General features: G+C 48.0%; 1 protein-coding gene across 12 annotated transcripts in view; it reads right to left on the bottom strand.

Moving 5' to 3' along the window:
* KIFC3 (kinesin family member C3) overlaps nucleotides 1-24,829 on the bottom strand; it is a 47,878-nt gene extending 23,049 nt beyond the window's left edge. For 4 of the 12 annotated variants that reach the window (XM_088135514.1, XM_088135515.1, XM_025171859.2 and 1 more), the window contains exons 1-3: nucleotides 15,752-16,035; nucleotides 10,900-11,109; nucleotides 4,558-4,690 (exon numbers count right to left, since the gene is read on the bottom strand). Coding sequence is in view for 9 of the 12 variants with exons in the window: in XM_025171859.2 (XP_025027627.1) it covers nucleotides 4,558-4,570 (13 nt within the window). In the remaining 3 variants the exon portion in view is untranslated. Of the gene's footprint in view, nucleotides 1-4,557; nucleotides 4,691-10,777; nucleotides 11,110-15,489; nucleotides 15,509-15,751; nucleotides 16,036-24,674 lie in introns of those variants that run through there. The other 8 variants (XM_088135511.1, XM_007436228.4, XM_088135512.1 and 5 more) reach the window with 5 other exon arrangements.
* Nucleotides 24,830-25,527: the final 698 nt, after the last annotated feature.

Here is a 25,527-nt window from a genome sequence, read left to right as displayed (position 1 = left end):
AATCTGTTATCAAACCACAATTCATTTGTACAAGGAAACAGGGGCCTCTAGTTTATCACAAGTATAAAAATACGACTTTCCAAGCACAGCAATGTAATCTGAGAGGGACACAAAGTAGCACAAAAGACACCGAAAGGCACCATCACACTGGCTTCCTCAAACTCCCCAAAGGAGCATATCTAGAAGGATGCACACAACAACCGCATACGTGGAGAGAAGGCAGCATCTCTGCCTTTGTGCCTCTGCTCACAGCATAGCACGCCACACTCCTGTCCCCATAAGTGAGAGAGAGAGAGAGAGAGAGGGAGAGAGGGAACACTCAAGCAGAACCCTGGATTTTAAGATACAGAAATCCCTAGAACGTCTTAGTGGGATTTTGAGCTAAATAATATGAGAAGAGCTGACAGACAACAAATATGAAAACCTCTCTGAGGAACAGCCACATGATGAGCAACATAGAAATGTTCTCACAGGAGGGACTCTCTGTGCTAAAAACAAGTTGGCACAGCAGGAGAGGTTACTCCAAGGCTTCCATTAATGACTCCCTCTTGCAGACACAAACCTGCCAACTACGCCAGCAACGCCAGTGTTGAGCCCTGGCTGTGCAGCACAACTGTTCTTCTGAGGAGGAGAGTCAGCTCAGGAGGAGGGGCAACCAGTGGCAGTGATGAAGGGTAATTCTCGTGAAGCAGTGGGGCATTTCGTAGTCTGTTACATGCAGCTCCCTCCAGCAAATATAGGCCTGCGTCCTCTTGAAACTGCAGGAAAACATGGCTTGAAGGAAAGCTTCAAAAAACTCTGAACTTCCCCCTGATTATCCGAAGCACCACAGCCTGGATAATGAATTTAGATGGCCACCTGCCCATCATTTTGTAAATAAACCAGGGCTACCTATGCCTTGACATACAGAACGAGGAGGGAGGAGAAATAAGAAATCAAGTCATTTTCTGCAGGAGGACTTTGTGGTTCACTTGGAGCACCAAAGCAGCCCTTTTTGGAAGACCTTTATCAAAAGTTCCCTGCACTAAACTAAATTTAGAAAACTAAATTTTTCTATCTTCTATGTAGTTGGCAGGAAAGATAACTAGAGTCACAAAAGAACTCAAACTCAAACGTAACTTAGTTCATCTGTTAAGTTCAGGATTAAAATCAGTTGAAGTGCAGAAAAGTCAGTGATTGCCAGTCTAACCAGAACAGGGGAGAGGCAGAGAAAGAGATGGAGTGGTGTGTTTGAGCTTCTAGAATATGCCGCCCTAGAAGCCATGAAATGGAGAGGGTGCACATCGGTATTCCAATATTCCTCTGATGCAAGTGGGCAGTTAATTCCCAGAGAGCCCAGGAAAAGGGTCCACAGGGCGCAGGGAGGGAAAAATGTTTTGGGGAAGCCAGCAACAGCGTTTCTAGTTTTCCACTGCAAGCCAGGCCAGCCCGGAGGAGGAGCAGGAAGAGGAGGAGAAGGTGGGCAGGAGGGGGACTGGAAACATACCACCATTTTTCTCACTGGTCCCAAGGTGCATTTGTTTTGTTTATTAGGAAAGAAGAAACAGAACATCATAGTGAGTTGAAATGTTAATGTATTTTAATTATTTATAATTATAGAATCGCCACAACCTGCATGCCACATGTATTTCAGTTTACCTTTTGCCTTTGAATGCCTTTAGGATCCACCAGGTGAAGTCTTTTGGAAAGCTATGGAACACTTGGGGAGGACTAGGGACAGCCACTCACACACACACACACCCCATTAGCTGGGCAGAGTCTGATGAGGCTAACAGCCTCCTGTCTTCCAACGGCTACAACGTGAGATATAATCACAGCCATACAAAGAGAAAAACTGTAGGCAGCAACATTCACTCGCCATTCACGGCTTCTCTACTACACATTCCATGCAGTTGACTGATGAGAGATCCCCGCCCCTCCTCATGATTTCGAAAACCAGCTGTGTCATCCAAGGAGAACTGGAAACCTCCTGAGCAGTTTGTGGATCTGGGAAAACATAGGAACCTACTCTACTATCTTGAAGCAACATGTCAGATACAAATGGCATTTTGGATCCCTATTGTTCCCAGTTCTTGTCTAAAATGACAGCAAATGGCTTGTTACTGGTTAAAAAGAACTCTTTTAGAAGCAAGCTCTCACCGTGGTGTAAAAAAAACCCAGAACAAAAATCCTGTCTGTCCCCATTCCATACCACTTCACTGTGCACCTCGCTCCCAATTATTCATGTCCTGCTTGCAAGTGTCACACCCAGGTGATTTTATTAGAAGGAAAAGATTGGCAGGCTAGTAACCACACGTTGTGGCAAACATCAAGCAGCAGGTGTCACTTGCTTGTTTGAAAATCGTATTTCCCCACAATGTTCTCAGCCCTTTGTTGGAAGGAACCACCTGAGTATTTCCCACCAACCTCAACTGTGGGGGGTGTTTTCGATTCCTATTCTGCTCTTCAGCTCTCTGAGGCAGCTAAACACTACAGGGCTGAAGTGAACCCTCTTGCCATAAGAACAGCAGACCCGTCTGTCACAAGCAAACAGCAACTGCCCTGCGCAAGCCACGTAACTGCTCAAAACGCCACATGCGATGTTTATATCACAGGGAGCTTTAAAGTGTTGGAGGGAGCCATTCTATTTTTTGCTGCACAACTTCCCTCCGATGAATAATAAAAAAGCGGCTGAGCCCAGACAATGCAGGAGCTCCGTGTAGAAGGAGGCTTCCCACCTTGTCATTCTTCTTCTTTAAACTTCCTCCCACCTGTCTCTAAAAATTCCCCCACTAAGGAAAATGCATGCCACAGTCCATCCGATTGGCGCGGCTATGGCACTTAGAGCAGCTCTTACCTCGAGCTCCGTTCCTGCTGACAGAAAGAAGCCACGCGCAGCCTGTCCCTTGCTTTCTACGTTTCTCCCCAGCCCTTCACTCACTAGCTCATCCTCTGATGCTTTCCACCTTCTTTATACACCATCCTATTTCCAGCCTGCTTTAGAGCACGTCCCTGCGTCTTTCTCTCACTGTTTCACTTTGCTGCGAAGCCCCAAAAAGGAGGAAAAAAGGGACTTGTTGCAGCCTGTGAACCAGAACAAGCCAGGGACTGCCTCCTCCCCCAGATATGCCTGAACAAGCTCAAACCGCGAGGCTTTGAAGAGCAGAGCAAGAAACAACCTGTGAACCTCCTCAGCTCTTTTGAGGGAAAAAAACTCAATCCTTAATAAATGCTGCATCGCAGCAAAAGGAGGAGCAGAGATGGAGGGAAACCATGGCTGAGGGCACGAGGCATCAGTCGTATGCCGTGGCTGATGACTGCAAAGCCATCCTGCCATAGCTGTGGGCAGGGGTGGGGCCCCTCCGGCAGTCATCTCTAGCCAGGAGCTAGATCATCTTTGCTACCCCAGCAGTTTGCACCGGGGGGGGGGGGTATTTTCCCAGGGATCCCTGGGAAGGGGGACAGTGTGAATTAGGACTGCTGCAGGAAACCAAAGATGATGCCCCCTGCCCAGTGGGGGAGGGTCACAAATCTTGCCCACCCAGGGGCTCCTCCAAGTAGCCGCTTTGCTGCACTTTCCTGCCGTCATTCCAGCCCGTTTGCTACTTCAACATTTGCATATCGAAGATTCACAAGGTAGCAGAGGCATCCGCCAGAGGGAGGTTACAAAAACTAAAGATGGTCTCTCCAACCACACAACTGAAGCTCTGGACTTTTCTATGTTACCTAGTTTGGTAATGAAATGTTTGCAAGGAGAACCCAATTTATTTACTTTTTATTTACCAAATTCTGGCAGGATATCGCAGGCAAACTTGGGCTCTCCTGAAGCAAATTGGTCTCAAGAGCTGTCGCCGCACTGGTCTCCTCGGGGCCACCCAGCCCTTGCCGTAGCAGCTCAAAAAGCAACATTTGGGGAGGACAGTCTGTCTGCGCAATGATTAACATCCTGAGCTATGGCCAGGGTGTCTGCAGAATATGGTCAAAAAAGTCAAGATGGTGATCAAAGCTGCGTTGTACATAAAAAACAAGCAAAGCTTTGATCGCACCACTGTGGTTGCCATCATGATCTTTTTAACCACACCCTGTGGACACCCCTGGCCATGTCCTATTTTGTTCTGTGTGGCGCAGTGGGGGATGGGATGGAAAAGAGGAACTGGGGGTTTTCTGTGCCTTCTGGAAACACGCAAAGCCGAGCAACAAATTGGAAGGTTGGGGAAAGCTTTGGATCTCATCTAACAGAAGGACCTCCTTCAGCAAAGGAAATGTCGTCTTTGAAGGATCCCTCTGATGGATTACAGTTTAAGAATGGCTTGGAGGCTGCCTCATGGGAATGCATGAAACTTGGGGCTAATAAGGTATTCCCATGCACCCATAACCCCTCTGCCCCAAAAGACTCGCCAATCCTGGATTGCTCAAAGTACTCCAGTAAGTCTCATGGTCAAATCATGATCTAAGAATTCATCTTAATCCTGCACCCTCCAGAGATGCTAGAGCAGGGTTTCTCTATCACTCCCCCCCCCCAACCTCCAGCAGAAACTTGAAAGCTTTAGGAAGGCTCCATAGTCACATTTGCAGTACCTGTATTCTCCATGTTTCTCCCGTCTTCAGCTTTCCACGCTGGGATGCTGCAGCTGCCAGTCCAGGTTGACTGTGGCTGCCAAGTTGCCCCTCAATCTTCGTCTGTCAGCTGTTTTCACGCACCTTTGTGGAGCTGTTGGCAAGACAGACAGAAATTCTCAACTGAAGGTGGAACCTATTCTGACTCATTGTTTTGTCACAGCCAAGAAAAACACTTTGGAAATGAAGTTCCTTTTCTCCTTGGAGCCTTAAGCAAGTCCAGAAGAAGTCCCTGATTAAGGAGAGCAATTCAAGCATTGTTTGTGAGTGCATGCTTCAGCTCCTGGAGCTGTTGCCATGCCTCCCCAAAACTCTTTCCAGGCCATTGTTCAACATGCACACCATTTGGGTTCTGGGTAAAGTGTTTCTCTTGGCTGTGGCCACCCTGGGTAAAGTCCTGCCTGTGCCAAATTGCTTCTTCCTGTCCTATTCATAAGTTCCTCAAGAACAGAATGCTAGAAATAGACACACACACTCTGCCCCAAGAATCCTCTGAAGAGCAGCCTCTCAACACTTGCAGTAACACCCTCTGGAGCTGGACTGGCATCTGAGAGAAGGGCATATGCAGGCTGTCACTGCTGCCCATTTCCTCCGGCCAGGGCCAAGGAGTAGTCCTGCCAGAGGCATTTCCTGTCCAGCTGGTTATTTAAGGCCATTGCCTAATTTATGGATGTCTAACAACCTTCGCCAACAAGGACAAGTTTTATGGCAGTATGGCAATAGGAAACTGCAAATCTGGAAGGGAAGGGAAGGGAAGGGAAGGGAAGGGAAGGGAAGGGAAGGGAAGGGAAGGGAAGGGAAGGGAAGGGAAGGGAAGGGAAGGGAAGGGAAGGGAAGGGAAGGGGTAAATGGATGAAGAAGGGCAGGGCAGGGCCAATTCAACTGCATCACAGGCTCTCTGTTTTGAAGGATTCATGAGTTGTTCCTGGCTGAAGAGTGAAGTATCAATGCTCTGAATACTCATAAGCCAAGAAACATCAATCCAATATTCACCTGTCAAGAAATACTCTGTAACTTCAGCCCCCACCTTCTCCCCCTGTGGCTTTTTCTTCTTAGAGCTCCTGCCTGTTAAACAAGTCAGGAATCTCCCCAGATGCCATTCACAAGCTTCCATAAAGCTCCTGAAACAATTTGGTTCTTTGGTGAATTCATCCAGCCTTGCCCATTTCTCCCTGGCTGGCATAGAAATCTAGAAACATGGGCCCAGCTGGCTTCTCTCTAGCTGACAGAGTAAGAGTGAGCTCAGGTTGCCCCAACCATCTGGTACCCGTAAAATGGGTTGCTCTGTCCCAATACCAGCTTCAGCAGGACCCAATTCTTGAAGGATCACGAATGATCAGTTGGGAACTGATGGAGGAGAGCCACGTTCCTCTATCGTATGAGCTTTCATGTTCCGCCAACAACCTGAAGTCATTCCTAAGGTGCTAACACCCCCCCACAAAAAAATAGCTGTTTGGACATGTTCATTATTTTAAAAATACTTAATGAACAAGGCAAGAGGGAAGAATGAAGACTGTTTTTCCCAGCTTAAACAGCTCCTTGGAAAATACCATCACTTCAATTCATAGGATTTTTTCCTTCAAACCAGTTCCAAGAGAAGTTTGTCAGTTTAGGATCCATTTGACTCCATCTTCCTGAAAGGAAAGGGGAGCCAAATTCCTTTATGTGCCAGGCGATTAAATAAAATCACAAGAGCTGAGGCTCTTATAGTGCATTCTACAACGTCATAAAGGATCACCCTGATCCAGGAGGTGGTCAGCAGGGTTTTCTAGCAGTGCCCAGAAAAAGTTAAGAAGGAAGTTTCATTCTGGAAATGGAAACACAGTCAAAAGAGCACAAACTGATAGGAAAAGTGTTGGTGATTCAGGATTGCCAAGAAAAGGAAGAGGAAGAGGACTGCTGTTACTGTAATTATTATTATTGTATACGGCAAAAAAGTTAAAGGTGCTTTTAATAAAGTTCTAAACTTTTCTTTTTATAAAGTTCTAAACTTAAGAATTTCTTTAAATCTATTTGAAGCAGAAAAGCAGCCAGAGAAGCAGCCAGACCATTAAATGACACAGGAGTGAAATAGATCTTCAAGGAGGAGATGGCAACTGCCAAGAAACCGAAGGCATGACTGGCGTCTGTCCTTCCTGTGGAAGACACAGGACGATTATCTGAGCCTGTACTGACTTTCTGGGGATTGAACTGGAACATCTAAACTAGACTGAGGAAACAAGAGAAGACACTCAAGGACATCTTGAGAAACTACAACACACTAACAAATCACCAGATCCTGATGGCATCCATCTGAGACTTCGTAAAAGACTCTAATGTGAGAAGGCTAGCCTCTTAACAAAAATAGGTAACCTATCCCTAAAATTGGCATCTGTACCAGAGGATGAGAAGGCAGCCGATGTGACACCAGTTTTTACAAAGGGACCCAGGGAGAGGCTTGGCCACCTTTTCACAAAAGGCTCACCAGTGCCTTCTCCCTGGGGCTGAGAGAAAGTGACTGGTACCCAGCCAGCTTCCGTGCCTAAGAGGGAACTGAAATTCAGCTTTTCCCACTGCTAGCCCCATGCCTTAAAAGTCTGAGGCTGTAAAAATAGAAATAAATAAATAAAATTTTCAAACCTGAGTATTTTTCAGACCCTGTAATGAAAGCCCACAAGCAAATTGCAATTAAAGGGTGTAACTGCAGGGAATTGCGAGTGCTGGGCTGGGCTGGGCTGCAACTGTGTTCTGCAAAACCTTCACCAGCTGTGTCTCACTCGCAGAATGGCGACCAGCCAGATCCCCCCCTAAATGACAAGGTCGAGTCTGTACTTTTGGAAAGCTCCCTGAGCGTCACCAGGAGCAAAGAAGGGGAAGGAATGTATCCTTGTCTATTTTTTTCAAAAAAAAAAAGGAGAAGAAAGAAATGTCTCTGACTTTGAACTTCTTAAGGGTATCCTATCTGCAAGGTCAGGTTTCCAGACTAAATTGGTCCACTCAGAAAATGAACAAGCAAATCCTTTTTTCCCTTATGAGCCATAGTTTAAAATAAACAATACCCAGCGGCTCTGATTGTCTCACCAAAGATAACAGTTCTGTAACCCAGTGTTACCACATTACATTTACCATATTGGTATTTAAAGGTGGCTTGCAGGCTCCCTCCTCTTCGTGATTTCCCACAATCCCAAATTTGCCATTCTTTCAGCCTAAACAGTCTGGGTCAATGGAAAAATGAGAGGGTTTCTGCCGAGACGCAAGACGCAGGCACCTCCCATAGAGAGCAAGAGAGGGAAGGAAAGAGATCCCGTAAGCCTTTCGTTTTTTAACTGACTCGGCCAGGACCGTCGTTTGAATTCCGCAGCGCAGAGTTTCAGATTCTAATACAACACTTCTAATATTCTGAGAAGGACAACTCAGAATAGGTTTCTCTCTCAGAAAGCTCTCTTACTGCAAAAGTACACCCCCAGTTCCAAAGCACGGAGGACGCTTTGCCCAGCATTTCTGCTCCAGCACCGCCCCAGTCCCGAAGGTCCCCAGCCCAAGGCCTAGACATCAGGCTCATCTTCTTACACCTTGACCCGCAAGAGGTCTTCTAATAAGGACGAGAGAAAAGGGCCTCACTCCACTCCAGCAACAGACCACAGTGATGGCCCACTGGCACGTCTGCTGCACTGTAGCTTGCTAAAATGCATTTACACAAGGGTTAATGAAGCTGCAGACCTGTGACTACATTAGCAACAAAACAGTTCTCACACTGCACCAAGAACATCTGGTTCTTGCTATTTAATGTGCTTCCAAAATGCTTTCTTCTTCAAAGACAATTTATTGTACTTAGCTTCAAAAGGGATTTTTTAAAAAGTGCATTATTTAAAAGTAAAACTAAACATTTCAGTTACATAATAAAGCTATAAGCATCAGCCTTGAAGATATACCTGGATTTATAGAAATATTACTTATCACATACCTAGTAGAATAAGAGTAATTCAAGAGTAGAACCACTTACCCAAGATGTACTGATTATACAAGGTAAGCAGTATTAGTCTGTGATAGCAAAAAATCAGTAGTAACTAACACATTTTGTTAAAAGCAGGAGCTTTCATGAGCTGCATCTGATGAAATGCCTCTAGTGAAGGGAGCTGCAGCTCATGAAAATGTAGGCCTTTTCATAAAACTGATCAGCTGGAAAAAGCACTGCCAGACTCCTTCAGCGAAGCAGTGGATACCCTTACTGCATGTGCTCAAGCAGAGGCTGGAGACCTGTCTGTCTGGGATGATTTTGGATTCCAAAGTAAGTAAAACGAAATAAATAATTTTATTTTAGAGCAGCAAGTTGAACTCAACAGCCTGAGTGGCCCCTCACCATCCAGGGATTCCATCGTGCTACAATCCTCAGGGGAAGACCCATTGGGGCCTGCGGATCAGTTCCACTCACCGCATTAATAAGATAACTTATATGTATTAAAAGTTCATTTGCTGTATGAAGGAAATACTGTTTTATATCATTTTCTTCTTATATGTTACGTCCATTTCTTTTTAAATTTCATTATCAGTTTTTTATGGATTAATTACAAAAAGTAAACTTTCTAAAATCTTGTGTTATGGATGGACATCAGCTTTTTTATACAGGAGGTGTAAAAAATTTGAGGGTTCACTGACCCATACGATATGGTCATGTGATCGTTTGGTATCTTTTGGAGATGGCGTATTAATGTACATAAGCAGATTTATGGGAAAATCTTGAATGTTAAAGAAGTTAATGTAATGTTGAAGTATACACCAAAGCTTTGGAATCTGATTATCAGGAATTATGTTTGTATTGAGCATGGGGGTGGCTAAAAGAAACTGGAAAAGTGGTATTATTCCAGATGTCAAGGAATGGTTGTCAGAAATGTGTGTTTTGGAAAAGGCAATATTTTCCACTAATCAAAGGATGCAGCAATATCTATGGCAGAGATTTTGTGATATTTTACAATAATATTTTGTACTGATTATATTATAGTAGTGCATTCATTAGTAAACCAGTGACTACTGCTAAGTAAAACATAAGGTAGATTTTTTCTCTTTTCTTAGTTTGTATTTTTAGTTTGTTCAGGATTGTCTCTTTTCTATTTCTTTTAAAGATTTTTTTTAATTGTGTATGTATAAAAATTTTAGAGAAATTAAAAATTTAAAAAATTATATTGTGTTACTTTCTGAAATAATCCAATGCTACCTAAAATATTTATTTATTCATTTATTCATTTATTTATTCATTCATCCATTCATTCATAGGACTTGTATGGCCACCTATCTCATACAATGACTCTAGGCTCATAACAATCCATAAAACATAGTTAAAAACAAAGGTACTCTTCCTCCCAGGCGCCAGACCAAACATCCTTATAGCTCAACCCCACATCCTAGCCCAAGGCTTGCAGGAAGAGCCTGGTCTTCACAGCCCTCTGGAAGGCTAGAAGGGCAGGGATCCCTCAGATCTCTGGTGGGAGGCTGTTCCAAAGGCCTCCAAGACCTCTGAGGTCCCACCAGGTGGCAACATTTAAAGGCGGGGACCTGGAGCACAGCCACCCTGTCTAACCTAGTAGGATGGGTAAATACCCTCAGGGAGAAATGGTCCCACAAGTAACTTGGCCCTATATTTTTGACTATATTCCTTTTTTCCTTATCTTTAGATCAGCTTGATGATGCTTTTTTTTTTTTCAATTCCTTACAAAATTCAGATTATCACCTTTCTTTTTGCATTCTATTTTTCCTCTCTTCACTGTCAGTTGGAAATATAAGGGGCCTAGAAGAAAAACTATCAGGCACTGAGTATGTTAAGCCTGGAGAAGAAAAGCCACAGGAGACAGGAAACCTGTCTTCAAGTATCTAAAGGGCTGTTGAGTAACAGACGAGGCAGACTTTTTTGGTATTGATCAAGAAGACTGGACAAGGAACTATGGGTTTAAAGTATAAGAAAGTAGATTTCAGTTAAATTTCCTAACAGCTGCCTTAGGAGGTGGCAGATTCTCCTTCACTGGAATTATTTTAGAAGGTCCCTTCCAACTGTTCCATTCTACTATTCTTGCCCCATTTCTCACCTTTCTGCTATTAAATTGTTGGTGTTATGAATTACAATCTTTGTACATAAGGGGCTTAGGGAAACAACTGAATTTAGCAGAAGTCTAAATAAGCAGGCCAATCTGATATGTTTGGGTTTAGTTACCATTATAGTCCAGGCACTGGTGGAATGCGTCAAAGGTGACCTTTGGGAGGAGACCAAAAAGATGGCCCACAAGGGAAACGTTCTGGAACGGCAGCCTAGTAAGAGCGGCAGAGCTGACTCACGCGGCAGGAGGTGTTGGAGAGCTGAGGGTGAAAGAGGTGGATGAGCCGTCCCGGGATGTGTCACAGTATTGTCCAGAGGTGAGGGGCAAGTTTGTGCAAGATCTAGCAATGCCCAGTGAAGGACTTCAGCTCAAGAGAAGTAAACAAATGTTGCATCTCGGTATTGTTGGTACAGCTGAGAGATGACCGGGATAGGGGCAGGAGTTTGGGCTGAAAAAAGATCAGAAAAAAGAAGCAGGGTTTTTGTAATGACAGACAAAATCTGACGACTGAATTTGACCAGGCAAAAAGAAACTCAAAGAGTTAATGTCACACCTGACTAGCAAAGTATGTGGTTGATGGATAAGGAGAATGAAAGAGGAGATATATTTATGGGACTCATCTATCACCTCAATCCAAAGGACTCTAGGTGATGCAGAAAATCTGTCTACAATGATAATACAATTAATAATGATTATATTTCATATTCCCAGCACTAACAGCTCTGCCCAAAATTAATCTTCAAAGGCCCTGTAGAAGACGTGAGAGTGCGAGCCACCCTCACCTCGGGGGACAGGCCGTTCCAAAGGAGTGGAGCCCCCAGAAGAAGCCTTCTGCCAGGGCCCCTTGAAATAGGAGGGGACTTTCAGCAGGCACCCTTTGCCCACCCAGAGGGGCGTGCAGAATCCACCTGGGAAAGTTGGTCTCCTAGATTCCACTCAAGGCTCTCTGCAGGACTTCCCGCACTTGATCTGTGCTCAGAAACACACCACTAGCTAATACAGCTCCCACACGGCTGCAGTGGCTCTGGCCACGGACACAAGTTTTCCTCAAAGTGTGTGCCTGAGTGCTTTGATTACTGCTGTCTTTTGGGCTTCTGCGAGCAGTGTGCTTCCAAGTTGCAATAAACGATCCTATTGCCAAACCTCATTACTACAGAGCAGGAGCTCTGTGGGCTGCAGCTCGCTTCATCAGCTGCCCAGAGCACTGGCCTTTAATCAAACCTGCCAGTGAGAAGAAACGCCAGCAGCGCCTTCTGATCCTGGCTATTGTGGACTAACACGGCCCTCCTCCTATAGTATCTTCTGCGTTGCAGCGCAGTTCCCATGACTTGCGGGATACTGTCAGGAGCAGAGAAACCCTGGTTCAAATGGAGCAAAAGTCGAGCCAGGAAGCTGTCAAGAGGCATTTTAAAACCAACTCAAAGGGATTAAGATTTGCTTCGCTGGAAAGCAGGCAGAGCACCTAAGAGGACAAAAGGCAGGAGTCTCCCTGCTGCAACCCCACGAGGGGTTTGGTGGTTTTTTTAAAAACCACAACAAATGAAGAGGAACATTTGAGTAACAGAATAAAAATAGACTGCAGCAACGGCAGCCTGCAACAATAGCACTCTTTGTTGTCAAGAGCCACATGGCCCTTCTTGCCTCTCCTCCTTCTCCTTATACGAGCCCAGGAAGAGGCGAGGCTGCACTGTCCAGACAAAGAACCATCAAGGGGAAACCCGAACAGGACAGAGGGACGGCAAAGGCAGGGCAGCTCAGTGAACAGCCAGAAAACCTGCTGTGACCTGAACTAGGGAGCCCCGGACCAGAGCCTCCAGCAGAAGCTGCATCAGAGGTGCCAGAGAAGGGGATCCGGCGTCTGGCAGAGGGGAGGGTGTCCTTTCAGAACTTGGGAAATACCCGTAGTAGTGTGGCTGGATTCTCAAGGACTAGAGCCCGCCAGAGAAGGGCAAGACTTAGACCTTGATGGCTAAAGGAGGGATTTGTAATCCGGGAGGGAGGGAAGGAGGGAGGGAGGAGTCAATTAATAGAGAGGAGAACTGAAGAGGGGGCTAATAATTGAAGACATTAAGATAAAATCAGAAGTCAATACAGGTGCCATCCACCTGGGCACACAGGTTATTTACAGACTGTAAACAAATTTGGCATTCTCTGATAGGGGGTGGGTTAGACAGCAGCCCCTGAAAAAAAGCTGAAATGCCAGGTAGCCCTGATCCACCCACCTCTGCAACACAGAGACTCCACAGGGGACACTGACAATTGCACTGTCTGAAATGGAAGTTGTTCTGTTCATCCTTTGGAATGTGAGGTTTGCCGAAAAATATTTTTGTTATTACCTGGATTCTGAGCTTTCTGGCATAAAACATTTGTAACAAATAGATATACAGTTAAGAATAAAAATATGTTTTTGTTTAAAGTAGTACAACTAGTTTCAGCCAGTCTCATTTTCTAAATGCCAACTTCATTTGGCCTCTTGGCAAATATCTGCTGATAACCAAATTGCTGTATTTTGAACCTGGGAGAAGCTTCCAAACTTCCAGATCTTTAAGGCAACCCCACAGGTACCCACTGCAATAGCTGGATTTGGAAGCTATCAAGGTATGTTTGACAACAACAAGAGCCTTTATCGTCAGCTGTGAACAGCCTCTTGCCCTCTTATGTTCTGCCAAATTCAACACTTGGCTCCCCGCACTGCCCAGATGCTTTGCTCCTCCCCCTCCACTGTATTTGTTCAAGCCCACAGGCCACCGCTATGAAATGCATCTGCGGAAGACGGGAGATCCCTACTGAAAGAAGAAAGACTTTATTCACATTTGCTGACAGCCTGGCCAAATGCAGCTGGTATAAACAAGCAATCTAACCAAGTAATTTTTGTTGCATGCATTTTATCAGCAAAGAAAGCTTAAGTGTTCCAAATAAATACCGTAACAGTCTGCAAGAACCTGGTTAGAAAAATTTAAAAAACCTTTCCTTTGTAGAACTTTATTCTCCAACGGGCACAGTCCCAGGAACTCCGTCAAGAGAAGCTGCTACAGTCCAAGAAAGATCATTTAAGACCAGAAGTAGCACCAGCAGCAACCAGTCCCCAAGAGAAAACAGCCTGGCAGCTGTGCCGGATTTCTGCCCACTGAAAGTGGCACGACAGTCAATAGAGTGGGTTAAGTTACTTGGAAGAAGAGAGCCACCAGTCCCTGACTCACACAAACAGGGCCCAAGATTAACTCCAGGTGAATGGCTGGCATTCCAGATGGGCTGCGTCCCCAACACGGCTGGTCAGTTGAGCCAGGTCAGTGTCCAGGTACAGGTGAACTCAGAGAGACGAAGAAAGAAGAACCAACGTCCTGTGCTCAAGGTCTAACCTTACCCTGACACCGTAAGCATGGCTGGCCAAACACAGGAATGGTCACAAGATCATTTCATTTATTGTTCTAATCTTGCAAATTTTATTATGTGCTGCCATTGCTGAGGAAACAAGGCTGTTTTTGTTTCTCAGCCCAGCAGAACAAACTTGCACTGGTTTAACAGTCAGGCAAGAACGCAAGTAAAAAGATATATCTCAGCAGCTTCTCCAAATTAGAATACCAAATGTCCCACATGACCACTACAACTGTATACAATCAATATATCTTTGCAGCACTGATAACTCCAGTTCTCACCCATTTTAGAGGCAGACGGGAAGTCCTTAAAGACAAATAGCAATACAGAGAAGGAGACCAAACTTTGTCATGTTCCCTGCGCTGGGCTTCTCACGCACATGCAGAGACTTCCAGGCAAAGAAGACCTTGTGGTAGGAAGACCCTGTTGGTGCTGCCAATGTTAGCCCCTCATGGACAGGCCAGTCTCATACTTGAAAAGAGGACTGGGAAGGCACAGGCACAGATCCCAGGTGGACGCCGAGGGCAGATCATAAATAGAGATCTCTCTAGGCCATCATCATATCTCAAGGAAGTAAAATTCCACATTTGAATGGGAAGACAGCCCTTCTTTCACTGAAAACTAAATCGCCCTTCATTGGATGAATCCACATTCTGGCATTATGAAAGAGGAGGTTTTTTCCATCCATTCTCCTGGCATTAGTCATAACTAGATGCCTCCACCACATCCCCCTTACTTGCCTTTTCTTCTAACTAAAAAGCTATAAACAAAAACTTTCCTCTTAGTACAGCTGATTAAACTCCCACTCCCACCCACTTTCTGTCCACTGTCCAATTCCCTCACTGAAAGATAATGAGGGACCCCCCACCAAGTTTCCTTCTGGGTAGGACAGAAATCTAGTCCAGGTCCTGAAATGAAACCTGATAGTGGAAGGCCTGGCTAAGAGGATGCTGCCATCCCATTCCTGTGCTTTGGACAAGAGCAAGGAGGCAGTTGCCTGGGGACCTGCAGGCCTAGGGAATCTGCCAAGCTCCCCTCCTGCCCCCGCTTCAGCAAACCTGCTGGCACACGGGAGGCCTACCACACCCGGGCTGCAACAACCCGGACAACCGCAAGAGGGCAGCAAAGATACAGAAAGCTCTAACTAGATGGCAGCCCAGAGACACTTTAGGGAAAAGCCTGGCTCTCTCCTGCCATCTAGCGGTAATGAGGAGTGAGAAAGAGACTTTCAGGCGGGAGAAACGGGGGGAGTCCCTTCCAAGGGAGAAGGAGCGGGGGTGACGGGGGGAGGAGGAGACCCCAGCAGGGCTCCTACTGTGTGTAACCCCCCTCCCCTCCCCTCCCCTGCCCTCCGTCAACTGCGGCAGCCTGGGCGCCTTTGGCACCTGAGCTGTCTCAGCACTGGGGGGCCAATCCGGGAGGGCCGCCTTGGACCCCAGAGCGCTTTCCTTACCCGCCCCTCCCCTCGTCCCAGCTCCTCTTCACGCCGACCCCGCGTGGCTGGCGACAGATCAGGGGATCCTCTGGGAGGGGAGTGCCGGAGAGATGCCCAAGCGCAGGGGAACCCTCCGAACAGCCTCTCTGCTGCTTCTCTCCCCCCACCCCCGACTGAGCGGAGCATTTAGTCCCAGACCCGCCGCCTGAAAAGCAGCGCGAGTGAAAGCCAAAACGGAAGAGTTTGCGCGTCCCTTTAAGCGAATCCCTGCTAAACTCACCGGCTTGTCTCTGCCAGCAGCGAAGGGCAACCCACTGCCAAGGACGCAGGGAAACCGCGTGTCTTTCGGCAACGCGGCCAGCGCCAGCTCCCCTCGCGGCCGCCCACCGTCAACTGACCCTCCAGGAAAGCGGGGCAGCCGTCTCTGAGGCTCCGGCTGGGGCGCAAACGACGTTGCACAATCGGCGGTATCTGTTTCAGCCGCCCGGCTTCCCCCGAAACCCTCCGCTCATCTTGGGCATCCGGAATGGAACGCCAGAAATGCCGCCGGGCCGGTTGCCGAGCAGGAGGGGGCGGGGCGGGAGGTGCCGGGGCGCCGCCGCCTCCTCTCCCCGCCGAGGCGGCTCTGGACGGGGCTGCGGGAGGCGAAGGAGGCCCTTCAGCGCGGCGCCCAGGGAAGAGAGGCGGCGGGCCGGAACAAAGCGCAGCCCCTTCCCTCGCCGCACGAGCGCGGCATCGCGCAGGTACTCCAGCTGGGCGAGGCGGGCGGCGGCGGCGGCTCGCGGGCCGGAGCAATGCCTCCAAACACCGCCCGCTCTGCCCGGGCTCACCTGGCCGCTCGCGGCGCCCCCCTTGCCCTGCCCTGCCGGCGACCGCGCGGAAGAGGCGCCAAGCTGACCCCGCTCGCGCGTTCCGCTGGGGCCACCGCGTCGCCACCCCGGGCCGGCCGCGGAGAGCGCCAGAGCAGGAGGCTCCCCCGCCCCGAGGCAGCCCCGCGGGTCTCGCGCGCGGCTTTTCCAAGGGGACCCACCGGCTGGGAAGCGACCGGGGAGGAGGAGCTGGGCAGGAGCCCGCCACGGGGCGCGGGAAGCTCCCAGCTGGCCGGGGGGGGGGGGTGAGGCACGGCCGAGACCCGGGCCCGGCACGCGCGGGGAGGGCTGTCTTCGCCCCGCCCGGACTCGGCCGGCCGAGTCACTCTGGCACTTCGCCCGGCTCTCCGCGAGCGGGGCGGATGCGGCGGGCAGCCCGGGGGCGTGCGGGGGAGTAGCCAGGTTCACGCACGTCCTTCTTCCTGCTGCCACGACCCCCGCCGGCCCGGCCCGGTCCGTTTTCGCCATGGCCAAAGGCTGCGCTGCCTTCCCAGAGTGGGGTAGCCGGTCGTTCTGCCCCTTTGCGCTCTGCCCCGGGTTGCAGCTGTGCGCGACTCCGTGCAGAAAACGGGCCACTTCGGGCCTACGTTAAGCCTGCGGCGTCAACCCGGCTGCCTTTGACGCTGCAAGACCAGGAAGGCCTCGCCACCGCTTCGGAGACCCTCCTCAAGTTTCTGCTTTTCCTGCTCCCCCTCCCCCGAATATGCCATCAGTCTGTGCAGCCCTCCTTTGGACAGAACGGCTGCCGAACACCGCTCCCCTTGCTTTCCCACAGGTCAAGGCAGCCACTTCCTCCTGAACAAAACAGCATCCCGGGATCTGAGAAAGGGCCAGGAGGGTCCTCTTGGCCTGATCATGTGCAAACGAAACTGAACATCAAGCGCCACCAAAGCCCATGAATATTACAGTGCAATCCATTTTAATCTAGCCAATTTAAATTTTAATACAAAGTAATACAAAAGGGGCACCTATACTGTAACAGCAGAACTGTTCTACTGAGCACAAGTGGTAATGACAGTTCTGCAGCTCAAGAAAGGAGTTAGTCGGAAAAGGTGCTGCCTGACTCCTCCTGATCGGCCCTCAGGGGCCCCTGGCTGCCCTCCCTGTTCCTCTGTCCCTCCAGCTGCTCTTCCCCAGGTCCTCTCTCTGCCACTTTTCCTTTTAGGCTGTCCCCTTCCCAAACACTCGAGGAGGAGGAGCTTGTGCGCAACTCTGGCTGGATCCTGCCCTGCCCTCCACTTGGGCAGCCACCCTCAGAGTCCCAGCCTTGGTGAAGTTTGGGTGGCTCAGAATATTGCAAGAACAGCCTTTGGAGGTTCTTTTAAGCTCTAAAGAAAAGGCATGAAATAAGGTGATCAGAGACTGCTCCATCTTTCAAGCTAGTAAAGAGCAGCACAATTTATTAGAGAAGATTTATGTTCTTGCTCTCAAAAACAATACAAGTCCAGGATTCTTTGCTAAGTTAGGCGCTTACTTTGTTATTTAAGGTATTCAAGGTATGTGTGGGAGCAATTACTAGGAGAACAGGCAGTTCTGTGCCTTTTGTTGTGTCCAAGAGCAATACCGTGGGTTGGAGCGTTTAAGTGACACTTCTGGTTTATCAACTGGCCGATGAAGCATTCTGTAACTGCTGCTGAAAAGATGCCAGGTCACCAAAGAGTGTTTCACAGCCACATTTGGCATCAAAACAATCCCTTTCCTCGGTTCCCATGAAACACACAATCCAAACTGTGGCTTTACACTTTTTATATGCTCAGTCACAGGGAAGCTTACCAATGTTGAAACTATTCTGGTTTAGCATGCTGTGTGAATGCAGGCTCCAGGTCTTTAACTGACTTGTCAAGTGGGATTCCAGCCACTGAGATTAGTTGGGGTCATTTGGCGATTTTGCGGTAAAGGAACTGGTTGGAAGGTATCAGCAGAGGCGAAGTCAGAGAGTTCAGGTGCGTCGTGATCCTTCTCTTGCCTTACCTGGCACGCAAGTGCATGAGAAAAGGGGAGGAGGTTCCACTGGGACACCGTAAGGGAGAACCCGTAACACCTTATCTGTAACTCACGTCGCGCCCAATTGAAACAAAGCAGCCCGGGAGTTGTGCCGGAGTGCAACTCTTTGGTATCGTCTGCCACTTCTTACTGTCTTCTGAAGTTATGCACTGGTGGAAGTATGAGAATCTTCAAGTTTCCTTATATCAGTTATTTCAGGTTTTTTCACTTTTATAGAAATATTTCACTCTACCAACAGTAGAGGGTCTTCTCCACCCCTGAAGACCCATTACCGCCTCCAGGGCTGTCAACTGTTTTGTTCCTCCTCCCCTGCACCCCAGGATTTCCCTCAGTCTCTGATTATGATGATGTTGTCCCTGCCTCTTGCCAGCCAGATGTGCAACAGTCTGGAGGAATTCCTTTCCTGGCCTGGGTGGCCTTCCACAAAAGTCACTCAGATTTCTATCTCTTGCAGTCAGCATAGAGCTTGCTAAAAAGACACAATAATTGTATACATCCCAAATGACAGTTGGTTTGTCTGTTGGTCATCCCCACTCCTATTCTGAGAACACTGCTTATTTGAATCCCTGTCAGAACTGTGTATCATGTTTCAATTTTGTTTGTTTGTTTCTCGAGGACTTTTTTAAGGTTCAGGAAAACAAGTTTAATAAACTTCATGCTTAAAGAATCACAGTTCAAGCTCTTAATTTTTCCCCTCATGAATCTGGGGAAATCCAGTAAAGATACTCAGCTTCTGAGTGTTTGGCTCTGTGGAAAGTGGAGCATGGAAGACTTAAGTCACAGTTTGCCATTATGATGGTGGAGGAAGTACAGTAAGTCAAAGGAGAGAAGCTTTTAATCCATACTTTACAGAAGTTTTTAATTATGCAGCAGCTGGGTGAGTTCTGCCTCTTCATTCCTTTCATTCTTTGCCTCAGAACACAAATGCATTTTTGTCCATTGTCTGCAAGAACCTCTGTGTCCCAATTTTCCAGGCAGGTCTCCTTCCATCAACAGGAACCAATCTGCAACCCTGTCCCCTCTGGATTTATCTCAGAGTTCAGATTGCCAAGTGAGAAGAATGAAGATGTAACAGGGAGGTTCCTCCCATAACTCTAAGCATAGAGAACTCACCTCAAAGGTGTTGTTCTTTGCTTTACACATAAGTAACCTACTTTGCTCAAGTAGCAACTAGTTTCCCAGCCTGACTCAGATCCAAGGAAGCGTAAGCAGTCTAGATCATTCATCTCGGAGACACTTTGAACTGACATTATATCAAGTCCCAGCCTTCCTCTGAGCTGCAGAGCAGCAAGGTCTGGATTCAAGGCAAGTGTCAAAGCCCTTGGAAGCAGAACCAAGGAGGGGATGAGCTCCGACAAAGGCCGCAGCCAGTGCCCACTCCATTCATTCAAGCAGCAGGCATAACGGCATCTAGATCAGAGATCACATCAGCACCAATGAGGTTACCTAGTCAGGTAATGAAATGTCTGCAAGCAAACAACCAAGCTCAGAAAGCACCAAGGACTCCACAGATCAGAGATGCCACAGACCTTGCCCGAGCCCTAAATCCCACTCCTTCCTCCTCCATTTTCCCCTCAGCTTTAGACAAAAGCGTGTCTTGCAATCTCTGTCAGGCAGTGTTTGGGCTTCCTGGGTGGGTGGCTTTGCCTCCAGTTCAAGGTCTGAATTTTTTCTAGTTGGATTAGGGATGGCAAAGCCTGAGCAATTCCTCACTAGCTCTTGAAGCTGACTGGCAGAAACAGACTGAAAGAGGGCCACTGAGAGCACGGCCTCCCACCCCTTGCTCAGCGCAGGAATTCAGCCCCAGCCGGTCTTGCCTCTGCTTGAAGGCCCCCAAGGAAGGGGAACTGACCACTCTTTGGATCACGAGTTCCTCCACCAAACTACTCTTACTGTGAGGAAGTTTTTAAACAGTTTAATTGGAATCTGACTTCCTATGACTTAAATCTATTCTTCCATGTCCTACAGTCTGAAATGACAGAAAACAGACCCTGACCTTCCATGATATGATATCCTTTCAGGTATTTGGAGAAGCTATCATGTCACTCTTAGTCCTCCTGTCTCAAGGCTGAATAAGCCCAACTCCTGCAATTTCTCTTCACAGAATGTAGTTTCTGTTCCCCTGACTTTTTTCCTTTTCTCCGAACCTATTCCAATTTCTCTGAATCATTCTGGTACCCAAAACTGGATATAGTACTTGTGAGGGACAAAATAAAGTGAACAATTATTTCCTATGATTGGACATTATACCTCTGCTGATGTAGCCTAAAGCTGCATTGGCCTTTTTACAGCTACATCACACTGTGTGGAGAGTAAGGAAGACGACCTTGATAGAAATATGCAGGAACCATCACCTAGGCAAAAGAGGCTGATTGCTTTTGATTGATTGATTATGTGCCATCAAGTCACTGTTGTCTCTTAGCAACCACATAGATTTTCTCCATGATGATCTATCCCTAACCTGGTCTTTCAAGGCTTCCAATGGTGCCTCCATTGCTGCTGTAACTGAGTTCCTCCACCTTGGTGCTGATTGTCCTCTTTCCTTCTATCTTTCCCAGCATTACAGCCTTCTCCAGAGAGCTATGTCTTCACATCATGTCTCCAAAGTAGGATAATTTGAGCCTGGTCATTTGTGCCTTGAGTGAGAACTCTGGGTTGAAAAAGTGACATTAGCCTTCCTGTAAAGTTGATTTTCTTCTACCTAGTGGGGCTGATATCAATCTTCATTTCTCCACCTTTCAAAACATTTTGAATTTTATTTCCGTCTTCTAGGATATTAGCTATTTGACTGGATTTTGTGCTATTTGCAAATTTGGTAAGGAAGTCTTTCACCTATTTATTGAAATTATTAATAAAATTATGGAAGAGTAGAGAACCCAGGACTGATTCTTCTGGTGCCCACTCAATGCCTCCTGATGTTTTGATGAGGAAGCACTGATGAGTGCCCTTTGTATATCATTTTTGAGCTAACTGTGCATCCCCTTGTTGTGTCATCCAGCCCATCCTTAACCAGCTTGCTAAACAGCACATCCTGGGGTTCGTTGTCAAATAGGTTGTCTAGGTTCACCCAGAACACCTAACAATGAAGCTGGAACCCAGGAATTGAACTTGGCATATTGTTTGAACAACACATTAAGCTATAATATGATTGGGGGGGGGATAACGTGTTATGTGATGCACACCAATGTTTTGTTAAACCAGGTGAAGTATATTATATGGATCCAGCCATTCAATCACTCATGGCTTCCTGTGGCAGAAATAAGAAGCAGGCAGGCCCAGCTCTGTGTTTGGGGAGGCTCTTCAGTAAGCTTCTCTGTGTGTGCTGGTCTCTGGCTGCTGGGGGTTCTGACAGCAACAGGTGGCCATGTTACTTCCCAGACAATTGTGAAGCTGTGCCTCCAACTCAGCAAGTCATTCTTCTTTCATCTATGGAACACAGTTGATCTATCACTAGCACCATTACACTCGTCTTCTGGCTATCTGAATTCCGATGCAATAAATCCTACAGCCATCCAAGCTGTTCTTCTACCCCTGGCCCTGTTTTGCTATCTTGTAGGGTAATCTCCTTCCAGTCAAGCTCAACTGTTAGAGACTTTATGGACAGGTCCATGTTTGTACTTTTCTTGGAAACAAGGCAGAAGTGGTTTGTTTTTGCCTTCTGGTGTGAGGGGTTAGAGGTTTGTTTTTTGTTTGGCTTCTTAGTCTAGCCTCTAATCTTGGGATTTGTCCTATCCAAACACCAACCAGGCCTGAGGCTGCTTAGTTTTTCCAGATCAGCCAAGTCCAACCTAGTGCTGCCACCTAGCTGGGCATCTTGTACAGGCAAATAACACCAGTGGAATTAGGTACAAGTCTGCTGAGTAAACCTTTCTCCATGAAGCTGTGAGGGGACATTTCCCATCTGGTGAGAACTCCCCTCTCTCCACAGAAGTTCAGCAACAATGACATCATGCAGAAACAGTATTTCACCATTCTTTTATGTGTGAGCTGACAGATGGTGCCAAAATGGCCTTCTTCCCATCATGACATCATCAGCAAATTTACAAATACCTTACATAACAAACAACCAAACAAGCACCAGCTGGGCCCAATTTTTGCGCTTCCCCTGGCTCAGCTGGACAGGACTCTGGTTGGCTGATGGTGCTTTCAGCAGTTCAAGGTCCAAGGTGGCAAGGAGGGCCATAGCCAATTCAAACCTACTGTGAGGGTTTGGGGAATGAATGAAAATTGTGGCCGCTTGGAAGGGCCCTCTGTGCAACCATCTGGAATGACAACTTCTTTAAGCCACTAGGAGTCTCCCCAGGCTCACATCTGCAAATAGCTGCAAGCATAATCAGGGTTTTATCCAGGGAGGGGAAATGAGGAGTAATCATACTGTTTTAGAGGTTGTGTTGAGATAGAGGCCTCTTATTACTGCCACAACCAAAAATACATCTAGACTATATGGTTCTAAACTGTAAAGTGGGCAAATATTTTGGGAATTCTTGAGTTCAAATTGCAAGGCTGGACCATCAGACAAGCTACATACATGCAGGAGGAGAAGAGGAGGAAGGCAAACAAAAGCAAAGGAGCCCAGACATTTCACTCCTCTGTAGGTCCACAGTGTTGGGGAAGATTTCCTTTGCGGAAAGATGTACATAGTCAAACACCTTTTCTGCTAACCTTCGGACTGATTTAAATTTTATCTTCTTTATTGCATTGAGTTCCATTTTAATGGGCTCTGATGTTTCACTTTGATGTACTTCATCGTTAATTAGACTATATTTCAAATGAGTGCCTGTGAATTCCACTGGAGATCCATGGAGTAAAAATGTGGGTTAGAAGTATTCTTCTCCTAAGTAAGACTAATTGTACATGCTGTAATGAAGAACACCTTCCCGTGACAAGTGTTTGCTTGGGTCCTGTTGATTTGATCCCTTTGATCATTTGACCTGTCAGGTTTTGTCTTGACTTTTCTTACTTGGCTTGACTGGTTCGACTGACCTAACCTGCTGTGACTTGGATTCTCTGTCGTGACCAAGTTTCCCCTTTCTTGCTCAGCTCCATCATATGCTTCCGACATCCTCCCCTGAATCATAAATACTCACAGAAGGGGGACAATGAAGTAAAAAAAAAAAAGACAAAACATTTTTCATCTATCAGGTTTTCAGAACAAGATCCCCAGCCCAAATAATCAGCCTGTGAAGGAAGGGTGAGGTGAGGCTTCAGAAGATACAAAAAGGCTTCTCAGAGACCAACAGCTCTTCTGCCTTCAGCCACTCTCTTCCCTGTGCAGATCGCCTGGAAATTAAGCTGGTTTAAGAAACCCTGGTTTGGATTTCAACCCGTTTATTCTCTGTGACCCCAGTGATGGCCAGATGCTTTATCCTGACCATGATTAACCCAGCCCTGATGGGTGGGTTCCCTGGCCACTTTGCTCTCCCACCCACGCTAGGAAAGTGACTGCCCATCACTTTCCTTTCCAGGGCTGGGTTTTACAGGACAGATACTTTTTGAAAAACTTAACATCCCTTATAAACTTAAAGCAGGAAGCTTCATCCAGATGCAGATACAGCAACCAGCTTTAAACTAAAAGTTCTTTATTTTTCCAGATTTGGCCGCCTAGTTTCTGCTCTGGGTTTTCCTACAGTGCTTCCTTCAGGAGCAGAGCAGTTATGTTTATTTCACGCGCAAGGGGTCCCTGGTTCGAAATGGGGCAGAGACATTCATTTTCCTGAGCTTTACTTCTTTTTACACCAGTTTCCCAGGACAGCCAAAGATCTAGCAAGTCCTGCAAAATCACCCCCTTGGGTGACCTAGCGGAAAGTTTTCGTCGGGGGGGCGGCGGCGCTCAGATAAGACGGTTGCGGAGGGCAGCGGCCGGCGGGGGGCGCTCCCGCCGCGGCGCAGGCCAGCCCATCAGAAGGGGGGCGCTTGCCCGCAACGCTATGAAGCGACCGGGCGAGGCGGCCGTGCCCGCTCCTCCGTCAGAGGCGGCGAGGCTGCGTTGAGGCGATGCGGGGAACACGCGCGGAGAACACGCGCGGAGAACACGCGCGGAGGCCGCGTTCGCTGCCGGCGGGCCTGCGAGGGTTCTGCGGGGGGCGGACGGCTCGCGGGAGCGGGCGGGAAAACGGTTCTGCCCAGCCTCCCTCAGCCCCCGCCGCCGCCGCCGCCGCCAATGCTTTTTCGCAACGCTCGGCAGGCGCTGACAGAAGTCATGTCACTTTATTGCGACGCGCTACGTTTAAAGGCGACGTGTGCAACCCGTGACTTAAAGACCCAGAGCTGCACCTGCCCCCCCACCCCGCCATTCGGCCGCCTTCCCCAATTCCCTCACGCCGGGCTCACCTGCGGACGCGGGGGGGCACCGCCGCTCGCTCGCCGTCCGACGGGGCCCGCCCCAAACAGCGCTCCGTTCGAGGAGGCAACGGCCGGATCCGCGTCCGGCGGGGAAGGAGGCTGCCGGCGCCCCGCCTCCAGCCCGGGCCTTCGGCCGCGCGCATCCGCGCCCACGCGGCCGGGGACGCTGCCACGCCGCGGGGATGCGCGGGGGCTCGGAGGCGCCGCGTGGCAGGCGCGGGGGGCCCTTTCCCAGGCTGGGCTGAGTAGGCCGCTAATTAGGCAGAGCGCGCGCAGGTGGGAAGCAGCTCCAAGGGGAAAGGAAACGAACCACTGCCCGCGCGCAGGTCTAGGCTCTGAAGCCTTTTAAAGACCGGTGGGGCTTCAGTCGCACGACCCTGGCTGCGATTTTGAGTATACATGGCGGACATCCCTGCAAACCCAGGAGGAATGAAGGTTTCCCGCGTCTCTGAAGCAAGGAAGAGAAAGTGCAAATGAGCTTTCAAAGGTAGTTAGGACTTGGAGTTTTTGGAAATTTACAGCACGGTAGTGCAGCCAAAGATATAATGGAAAAACCCGTGTCTGGAGATGCTAGTAAGCAATTGATCTCATACTTAGATTTGGGGGCTTGTAATGCATCCATTGAGATTCTCTCAAGTTAGTATTTCTATAGCCACAATTTTGCTTTCGTTTTATCTTTCTGTCAGTAAGCAAACAAGTACCAAATAGAGTCACAGAAGCCATTGTTTAAGATAATTCAATTATTTTTAACCCCCTGGAAAACAGATCAATATTATGAACCTCTTACTTTTATCTACATGGTTGCTAGGAGTTGAAAATGACTCAGTAGCACATAATCTAT

The sequence above is a fragment of the Python bivittatus genome, unplaced genomic scaffold (assembly GCF_059951505.1).
Source record: "Python bivittatus isolate LINGU-HERP-01145 unplaced genomic scaffold, Pbiv_v1 ctg000170_np1212, whole genome shotgun sequence".
Taxonomy (NCBI): domain Eukaryota; kingdom Metazoa; phylum Chordata; class Lepidosauria; order Squamata; family Pythonidae; genus Python; species Python bivittatus.
The sequence above is the reverse complement of the archived record's forward strand: the minus strand, read 5'-3'. Positions and strand labels throughout refer to the sequence as shown.